General features: G+C 36.1%; 1 protein-coding gene across 1 annotated transcript; it reads left to right on the top strand.

Moving 5' to 3' along the window:
* Positions 1 to 1,783: 1,783 nt before the first annotated feature.
* On the top strand, positions 1,784 to 10,199 carry LOC110667415 (flowering time control protein FY). Its single transcript, XM_021828249.2, has 18 exons — positions 1,784 to 2,154; positions 3,075 to 3,166; positions 3,254 to 3,322; positions 3,457 to 3,561; positions 4,621 to 4,716; positions 4,818 to 4,900; positions 5,000 to 5,071; positions 5,152 to 5,249; positions 5,783 to 5,842; positions 5,950 to 6,010; positions 6,353 to 6,440; positions 6,533 to 6,596; positions 6,883 to 6,961; positions 7,747 to 7,836; positions 8,421 to 8,509; positions 8,693 to 9,240; positions 9,526 to 9,774; positions 9,905 to 10,199. Exons 1-18 carry the CDS (start codon positions 1,980 to 1,982, stop codon positions 9,974 to 9,976), a joined length of 2,190 nt encoding a protein of 729 aa, XP_021683941.2. The 5' UTR covers positions 1,784 to 1,979; the 3' UTR covers positions 9,977 to 10,199.
* The last annotated feature ends 42 nt before the right edge of the window (positions 10,200 to 10,241 follow it).

Raw genomic sequence — 10,241 nt, 5'->3', positions numbered from 1 at the left:
AGAGAAAAAGACATTGTTTAGAGGTTTATAGTACAAATAACCAAGTAAAAATTTCCTAAAAGCTTAAAACAACAAATATCCATACCAGTGCACCTTTATTCTTCTGCTTGCCATTCCTAAATTATATTGGTGAATGTCAGCCATTTCCCTCTCTGGAAGAGAAATTTAATTGTAAGAATCAAGAAAGGAAACGTATATGGTAAATATCATGGAATAAAGCATTGACAGAGAGATTCATGAAGTAAATGAAACATTCTGCTTGTCTTCGTTTACTCGTTCTTTTCTTTCCTTTCCAACTAGGAGAAAAGGAAATGAAAGAAATTAAAAATTAATTAACCAATACCTGGATGTTGGAGGAGAGAAAGCAACGCAGAATTATCAGAATTCATTCTCAGTGTAGTATCAGAGTCAATCTCTATGTGTGGGATGTGAGAAATCTTGGACCAATATTTCCTTTTTAACTGTTGACAATCTCAAATATTATTAGAGAAGAAAGGGAGGCAGGCAGCCCTTCTTCTGGTATGCACAGGAGCTCAGGGCAATTCCAAATAGTCAATTCTCCAAGGAAGTGAGATGTTGAAGCCCCATGTAGTCTATAGATTTCAGATTCTTAAGATTCTTCATTTTAAGATAGGTAAGCATGGAGGGAAGCAGCTTTTGCTCTGGGAAAGATTCTACATCTTTACATTGATCAATGCTAACTATGCAAGATAAGGAAGTGTTCGCAGCTTCCATTGTGGGCAGCTAGCATTGAGTTTCCCTCAAAGCAGAAAAATCGTCAGAAATTGTCTTGGTTACATACTTGTGTGTGAATTCTTGTACAGCGACAATATGCCTGGATGAATCAACAAGAGTTGAGTTTTTAAACTCATTGTCCTCGTTGCAGGTGATATGGAGCCAAGAACATGGGCTCACAAGGTTTGGATCCCAGCTCCCAAGCACATTATCTGGATCCGACAAGCTCTCCTTCTGGGCGTTCAAAGCTTTTCCTTACCCAGGGTCACCATACCCCACTGAAACTAGTATCAGGATTATGACCAGAGCAAGAAAAGCATAGAAGTTCCTAAGAAAGGTCAGTGCTGCCATTTCATTCTGAAAGGAAGAGAGATGGTTTAAAATCATATGTTTTCTCATGATTTATAATTAAGGATTGTTTATTGCTTTCTTTTGAATCTAATTATGTTAAATTTTAGGTCTTAAATTGTCATTATGTTCTCTCTGTATCGGAAATCTAGTATCTTTACCCCAGGTCTAATATGATTTTAATTTGAATCTTTTTTGAGCTGGATGTTTCTTTAGTTGCTTGCTCTACTAGTGTATTTCTTTACTTATTTGATTGCTTTCTGTTTTCTTGTCACTAATATGCAGGATTGTGAATATTTTTTTCCCTGCAAGTATCTAATAGCATCGGAATCATTTAACATTTTATTCTGTGAGCAATATTATTAATAAAAAAACCTCAGTCAATGCAAAAATTTTTTTATGATATTTATAAAATTATTTTTACTAGATATTATTCAAAAAAAATTATCAATATTTATATATTCAAAAATTATACAAAATCAAAATGTTAGAAAAATAAAAAAAAAACATTTATAAAAACAAAAATTCACATACACATATTTATTTATTTTAAATTCATGTAAATTTCAGTTAAGAAATTAATTAATTAATTAATTAATTAATTAATTAATTCATGTAAATTTATAAAAAAAATTTAAAAAAATTAATTTCATTTTACATTTTATTTATTCAATTTATGTACATATTAATTAAAATCACTCTCATTTTTTCCCGCTTTTTATTCTCTCCCAAATCAGAGTTTAGGGTTATTATCTGTCCACTGCTGTGTTCACCTATTAGGATTGGTCAGGGTTTTTCATCCACCAACTAAATCTGCCTTAACATTATTGACTTTTTTTTCCCCTTTAAATTTCTCTGGATTTTGGGGTTGGGATTTTTAAGATTCTGTGATAAAAATGATGTACGGTGATCCTCAGCAGCAACACCAGCAGCCGGGCGGGGACTTCCTTAGGGGTCCACCGCCGCCGCCGCCGATGATGAGACAGCTTTCGGCCTCTTCAACTACTCTCAATCCCGCGGATTATCATCACCCCTCCTCAGCCTTAGGGGCTCCTCTCCCTCCTTACGACGGTAAGGCTCTAATTGTGCATTTACGGTGTCTGAAGCGCATACGTGCAGTTAATGGCGAGTTCATATATTCTGTTTGGCTGCGAAATTGAGGACAATAAGAGGAAAGGATAAACAGAGAAACTTGATTTCTTTCCTTTTCAATTTTGTTTCAAGAACAAAAACAAAAGAGGGGAAAAATTGTTGGTTATTAAAATTTGTCTTATTCACCAAATTCCACATTAAGTTTGCTTCAATTTAGTGATTTTTTGAAAGGAGAAGAGTAATAAGAGGGGAAAAATTGTTGAGAAATAAATTAATAATCCTGCTGAAGGTCTTTATTGGGCTGCAGTGGTTTCTTAAGCATGAATTTTGATGTGCAAACCAAAGTGGGCTTTTAACTGTTGGGCACTCTGATTGATGACATTCAAGGAAACGTCTTCAGGTTGTAGGTATCATGTTGTTATACGCTGAGGTTAATTTACACATTGAGGCTGTTCTTCTTAATATTGGGGGATAAGGGATTTTGGAAGTAATTGGAGCTTGACAAATGATCTCAAGGGGAGAGAGATATATAGCTAGACCTCGCCAAAGGGCAGATTGGAACCAGACTGCAGGGTCTCCCAGTTCAGTTCAGTTCAGTTCAAGTTTTGGTCCTAGTTCGATCAAATCCAACAGTTGTATTTTTTTTTCAATTTTTTTTTCTTAAAGGAAAATCCGGTTCCAGTTGGTTCAAAGCCAGTTTTGGTCAATCTAGTTTTGACCAGTTACGGTCCTAACCTGCTCTTGGGCAGGCCTAGATATAGCTACTAATTAGGCTCTGCCTCAAACACCTTTCAAGCCATACTTTTGTAAACCTTTGGGCGTGATCTTGAAATTTTGTCAGTTTGATTATATTTGCAGTTCTAAGTTCTAACATTGTGTTGGATGAATGGTTGTGGCAGCTCATGGTGACAATTTTGGTGCAAAAAGGATGAGAAAGCTTACCCAAAGGAGAACAGTTGATTACACAAGTACTGTTGTCCGCTATATGCAGGTAATACTTTTCATTTATGATCATCTGTATATCTTTTGCTGACATTTCTTAAGTAGTCATATAATCATTTCACTAGTGCCACTGCAGATTCGTATGTGGCAGCGGGATTCAAGAGACAAAACAGCATTGCAACCCACTTCAGCAGCAGCAATTGATGTCAGTGAAAATTTCTTTTAAGATATTATTTTGTTAAGAGACATGCTTGACTGAAGTAGTCTAGTCTTTAGCTTATACTTGGTTTCTTTGCTTGTAATGCGTACATTTACCGCATTCTTTGATTTTTGCTGCAGATGTTACCAACAACTGCCTATTCTGACAATCCATCAACAAGTTTTGCTGCAAAGTTTGTCCATACATCTCTGAACAAGAATCGATGTTCAATTAATCAGGTTTTGGTATGTCTATGTCAGAATGAGAGTAAAATTTTTGATACCATGATTTGTTCTACTGCAATTTTGACAAATAATGAATTTGTTAAGGAGAGAGTGTAAAAGAGCAATTGCAATCAGTGTAAAGAAATAATTCCAAGTAAAAGATGAAGGGTATAGTCCTTAATTTTTTTCTTTTTAAAGTTTGAACATTTAAAGTCGAATTTCTATGGTCAAGATATTAAGTGTCTACATCTACTCTGCCTTTAATCAAGTTTCTTTCTGCAAATGTAACTTGGCTTCAAATATGTTTCTCAATAGTCAATACAATGATTTGTCTTATGCTGTAAAGTTAATTAATAATTATAGAAAAGAAATAGCTAGTAATAGATGAGTAAGTGGCTTGTTGAAATATGTCAAATTTGATGAAACTTGGATAACTAGTCCATCATATGGGAAAAGAAAACGCAAGAAGTTAACAATAATCATTTAGCCTATGGTGATCTATTTATTAATTTGCCATCTTTGAGACCTGTGTTGTACAGTTCTTGGTGGGTAGGTTAGTGTAACATAAACCATAGTGGGTCTTGTAATGTGTGTACATGTGCACATTTGTGTGTGTTGGCATGTGAATGTGTGTTAGCTTGCTGTATAATTGATATTTTCATTGCATAAGGATTTTTCTTTCTGATCTTGTCTTCAGTTTGCTATCTGACTTATTGTGTTAAATATTCTCAAGTAACTTTACTGAACATTTTTTTACTCTTTCTTTGTCCTCAGTGGGGTCCTTATGATCCAGAAAAACCAAACATAAGGAAACCAGTGGTTCTCCATTTACCTTTATTGATTTATTTATTAGTTGGGTATTATGAGACTTGTGGTATACTGTAATTGTGGGTAAGTTGGTGTAACATGAGAGTTTCTGTACATTGGCGTGCACATGTGGTTGTGTAATTGATATTTTCATTTTCCAGTGATGTTTTCAAACTTTTCATTCTGATGCTTTTTTCCTTTGTCCTATAGGACTAATTGCATTAAATATTCTTAAACAAGTTAACTTTTTCTCTTTACCCTTTTTATTCTCAGTGGACTCCTAATGGGAGACGTCTAATCACAGGCTCTCAAAGTGGGGAATTCACTCTTTGGAATGGACAGTCCTTTAACTTTGAAATGATTCTTCAGGTTCATAATTATAATTGTCTGATGCTTTTACAGATTTAATTTGGAAATTGGAATAGAATCAGATTGATGACTCTTTGTGGAATGCCTTCTTTAATATGCAGGCCCATGATCAAGCAATCAGGTCCATGGTATGGAGTCACAATGACAACTGGATGGTCTCTGGTGATGACGGTGGTGCAATTAAGTAAATTCCCTCATATATTTTCCATTTTTTTTAGCTTTTTTCCAGATAGTCCTATTTTTCTTCACATGATATGGATGTTAATGTGGGATCAACTTTTAGGTACTGGCAGAGCAATATGAATAATGTTAAGGCTAATAAATCTGCCCATAAAGAATCAGTTCGTGATGTAAGGTAGGCATTCATTTGCTTCATAATTATTTTCACTGTGAGCATTTATACATGAAACATGTCACAATGCACTTCTTGAACAGCTTCTGTAGGACAGATTTGAAGTTCTGTTCTTGCTCTGATGATACTACTGTTAAAGTGTGGGACTTTGCTCGATGCTATGAAGAGCGTTCATTAACTGGTAATGTGCTTGGGCTATCATTAGATACAATAATGAGTTCATTGCCCTAAATTTGAGTCATTTCCTGATTCTGGTGGCATTAATGATTTCTTCTGAAGCAATTATGTCTAGTGTCATCCATCTAATGAAGTGAAAAGTGGTCATTGGATCTATGGGTTCTCTATTGGACATGTATTATATGGTAATTTTAATTTTTGTTGGTTGAGCAATTATGAAGTATGGACTTATCCATGTGTTTGCAATCAAAGGGCATTTTTTTAAAATTTATGATGGATTTATTTTGCTGTTCATGTTTTGATCCGAGAGGTCTTTTTAATTTATTTTTTACTCCTCTTAGGGGTGATGTGAAAATTTTTTATCTGGGGGCATTCTTTCCCCCTGACTCTCCGTTTTTTTGGGTCCACTGTTAGCTTTTTGCTTCATGAAATACATCATATGTGCTCGTATAACATAATATGATTACTTACATGTAATTCTACTTCTGTTGCATGTATTTGTTAAGAGCTCTTTCTGCCTGTTTTGAACTCAGGCAGGCCATGGTTGGGATGTGAAGAGTGTTGATTGGCATCCTACAAAATCTCTATTGGTTTCAGGTCTGTCCTAGATTTCTCTTATGAATTTTCCGAACATCTTATAATTTGTCATTGCTATTTTCCATTGTCATTGCCATGGTTAATGCCATTAATCGGCCCTTTTCTAGGTGGAAAAGACAACCTTGTAAAACTTTGGGATGCCAAAACTGGGAGAGAGCTTTGCTCATTGTGAGTACAATATTATATTGTCTTCTTTGTGATTAAACTCATTTTTTGCTATTATTTGTATGGCTATGTTTGGTGCTACTTCAAGAATGCTATTGGCTAAGGCATCCATTTAGACAGCATAGCTGTTCATTGGACATTGTTCATATATTCCTTAGAAGGATTACTTGGCCTTTTTTGGTCTTGTGCCACCTATGTACCCAAAGAAAAAATGCCAAGAGCAGCTGTTGATGGCTTTTGGCCAATTAATCTGAAGGGTACTTCTGCCAAAAGGTCAAAAATAGCTTAACAGCAATTCTAAACAGATGCTATCTCACTGCAACAAGCTATTTGTGTGTTTTGCAGTCATGGCCACAAAAACACGGTACTTTGTGTCAAATGGAATCAAAATGGTAACTGGGTGCTAACTGCTGGAAAGGATCAAATCATTAAGGTTAGAAACTTCTGATTTTTAACCTCTTGTTCAAAATGGTAACATTCCCTCCTCTCATCTGGTTTGTTTTGTGCTTTTTTCCCTATTTCCAGCTTTATGATATTAGAGCTATGAAGGAGCTTGAATCTTTCCGTGGACACCACAAAGATGTGACTGGTTAGTAACATCCTCATCGCATATTGAATGCTGTATGTGGATAATTTGTGTTCAACATTGCCCAAAAAGTTTACAAAACTATAAGTAAATCTGGTGATGCGGACAATGACTATGCATTTACTAGATTTTACTTTATACCAGAACTTCACTTGTGCTGAAGTTGACAAGGGCACATATAAACACCCTAAATGAACCTTAATTTCAAATCAATGGCTATCTCCAACTCTTCTATTGCGTTATTTTTCCGAGATATTAATTGTTGTATCTTTCTTTCCACCTGTTCTAGCATTGGCTTGGCATCCATCCCATGAAGAGTACTTTGTTAGTGGGAGTTTTGATGGGTCCATTTTCCATTGGCTTGTTGGGTAAGTTTGTTCTACATGCTGAACATTATTTTGACAGTTAATTTATTTTAATCTCTTATTTCTGTTGTTTTCATTATTCAATACATTGGCTGGATGAATCTTTGTGTTAAATATATTTTTCACTCTTTGTTTTGTGAAACATTGAATGTAATTTTGAGGAAAAGAATGTAGGGAGAGAGAACTAATACTTTCAAAATACTGTTGTTTAAAGATGTGCTGGCATAGAATTATAAGGGGATGTATCTAGAGTTCTCTATTTTTTGGATAAAGGCTTAGTTGAGTTAAGTTGAGTTGAGTATCTGGAGTTCGCTCATCATGAAGGCTTATAGTGTATCTGCTTTTGGGATGCTGGGATGCTCAATTGGGTCAGGTGCGCCAATCTAGAAACTTTTAAGGGTTAGAAAGAGTTACAAGATTTATCTTATTTATTGAAACAAACTGTGAAGGCCCAATTTTTAGTGAATGGACTTCTAATAGTAGCATATCCTTATGGAGGAATGAAATCATCGAATGATATTTTGGTAAATGGATAGTGTTGATTTTTGCTATGATCTTTAGTTACCATGTTCTATCCAAGGAAAATGAAGAAAGCTATAAAATTAGACATTAAGATTTCTTCTTCTTGAATGTATGCCAGATTCTGTGTCTTAGATGAGGACTCATACTCTCACAGCAACCTTCTCAACTTTGTCAGTCCTTTTTGTTTTTATTTGCTTCTGTTAAAATGCTATTTGCCATTTTTATTGGATTTAAATTTTGAAATAATCTTGCATTTATATGAGTAGGCATGAAATTCCCCAGATTGAAGTTACCAGTGCTCATGATAATAGTGTGTGGGATCTTGCATGGCATCCTATTGGATATCTTCTTTGCAGGTAAGTGGCATTTTTTTTTTGTTTATGATTATCTTTTGTAGTTCATGACGGCTTATTTAGCGCTTAGTGTGTCTAAACTGAAACATGCACACACAAAAGAAAAAGGCACTGTATATGTATAGTGCCAAAATAAGGGAGAAAAACCCTAGTTGATGGAAACAATCTTCAACAATATGCTTTCCTTGGTAATTTAAATTGCACAGTTCATTCTTTTGGTAATTTAGATTTCATTTTCCCTTCACCCCTCTCTCTGCTTATAAATTTAAAGATGAAGAGTTACCAAAAGTGATCATTGGACTGGAAATTTTCAATTACTGCATGACCATAGTTGGCTAGTTCTTGTTAAACTAATTTTCTTGCCATGTTCTATGATAGTTCAGAGAGATAATCTATATTTTTCAAGCATTTATTTATATCAGTTCAGAAACAATAAGGTCTAGATATTGTGAATTTCCTATGTAGCACTGCTAGTAAATGAATTGAACCGGTATTTCTTGGACCACTTGCTGTTTTATTTTGCCTGAATTTCTTATTGAGCTTCTGCCACCCCTTCACATTGTTAACTTTCTTAATATCTTGTGCAGTGGCAGCAATGATCATACAACAAAGTTTTGGTGCAGAAATAGGCCAGGAGACACTGCTCGTGATAAATTTAACATGGGTCAGAGCCAAGGTAAGCCTTTGCAGATTGGTCTTGTAAGCTAATCAACTTTTTTTTTATATATATATATAAACTTAAATATTATTTTTAAAATTTTCTCTGTGTTTTCAAGTTACAATATAAGTTTTAGTGAAGTAGTGTTAGACTTTAAACTTAAACTGAGTTTAGTTTTCTAAGGAAAAGTCCCTATATCAGGTTATGGTGAGCAAAACCCTGCCCTTGCTGGTCGCTTGCCTGGTAATTTCCCTCTACCTGAACCACCAACAACTCCAGGACCATTTGCTGTTGGATTGACTCGAAATGAAGGAACCATTCCGGGTGTTGGAGCTGCAATGCCATTAGCAATTCCATCTCTTGATGCATCAGGTCAGGGGGAGCAGAAACAGCCTGTTCCAATTTCTATGCCTCTAGGAGCCCCTCCTCTTCCTCCTGGCCCACATCCATCTCTTCTTGCTGCCAATCAGCAGCAGGGATATCAACATAATCCTCAGCAGATGCAGCAGCAGCAGCAGCAACACCAGGCCCTCCCTCAGCAAATGCCTCCTTTGCCTATGCCTCCACCAAATATGCAGCAGCTTCAGCCACCATCACATTTATCCCTCCTCCCTCATCCCCATCTGCCCCGCCTTCCACAAGTGTCCCCTCATGGTATGCCTTCACCAAGTCCATCTTCTATGCCAGGATCCTTGCCTGTACCTTCATCAATGTCTGCATCGCATCCATTGCAAATGCCTGGTCCAATGGTATGATATATTTGTATATTTATTTTATTAGCATTTTATTGAGTTTCACTGTTACTTCTATTCCACATATGATGTATGAGGCCGTTTCATGGCTTTTTATTGCTAAATAGACATTTAATGCACATTCTGATGATTTTGAAATAATTTCTTAGAAGTATTTTAATGCTTTTTATTATTGAAAACTATGGTGTTTTGGAAGGACTATGACAACATATTTAGAAAATTCCAGTTACCAAATATATGTATTCAACTTCCTTTTTTTTTTTTTTTTCCCCCTTTCTTAAGGGAATGCAAGGCACAATGAATCCAATGGTCCCGCCAATGCCGCAAGGCCATTTCATGGGCATGAACCCAATGCACTCAGGATCCTTATCCACAAGTGCTGCCCCTCCAGTAGGGGGCTTTCCTAATAGCCTGCCAAATATGCAAGGCCCATCAAATGCAACTGGGAACCAAATGTATCCACAAGGTGGACCATTCAACCGACCACAAGGTGGACAGATGCCAATGATGCCAGGGTTTAATCCTTACCAGGTAAGATAGGTATCACTTTGTTGTTGCAGCATAGCTAGTTGATTCGTGGTGTTGCTGAATGACTTATACGTATTTGCTCGTATGGTTGAGAAATTTGATGAAGTAAGATCTAATTGCTTGCTTATTGCAGTCTGGTAGCCAATCTGGTATGCCTCCACCACTACCGCCAGGGCCTCCACCACATTCCCAAACACCTCAGTAGACCATCGTTTCATCAAAGAGCGGCTGCTGCTTAGGAGTAGGAGGAAACGACAACTTGCACTGGCTTGCTTGTGTTGAAGCTAACCTGTGCCCATTTTAGTACTTATGATTCTTTTTGTCCTTTTTCTGTGGTCAGTGTGTAATTTTCCCTGTAAATACTCTTGGATATTCGATGAGATGACTTTAGTTGGGTGGAAAATGCAATGCAATCATTTTGTCTGAAATTTGGTCATCCTCTCTTCCATAGTCTTTATTATGTGTGTGGA

The sequence above is a fragment of the Hevea brasiliensis genome, chromosome 1 (assembly GCF_030052815.1).
Source record: "Hevea brasiliensis isolate MT/VB/25A 57/8 chromosome 1, ASM3005281v1, whole genome shotgun sequence".
In the NCBI taxonomy this organism is placed as follows: Eukaryota; Viridiplantae; Streptophyta; class Magnoliopsida; order Malpighiales; family Euphorbiaceae; genus Hevea; species Hevea brasiliensis.
This window is presented reverse-complemented; position numbering and strand designations above follow the sequence as displayed.

What these genes read in the sequence shown, in the direction of transcription:
- LOC110667415 (XM_021828249.2), top strand. Translation starts at nt 1,980, where the DNA reads ATGATGTACGGTGATCCTCAGCAGCAACACCAGCAGCCGGGCGGGGAC. An exon ending in TCCTCTCCCTCCTTACGACG is followed by an intron (nt 2,155 to 3,074) that starts GTAAGGCTCTAA and finishes TGGTTGTGGCAG; the next exon opens with CTCATGGTGACAATTTTGGT. An exon ending in ACTTTGAAATGATTCTTCAG is followed by an intron (nt 4,717 to 4,817) that starts GTTCATAATTAT and finishes TTTAATATGCAG; the next exon opens with GCCCATGATCAAGCAATCAG.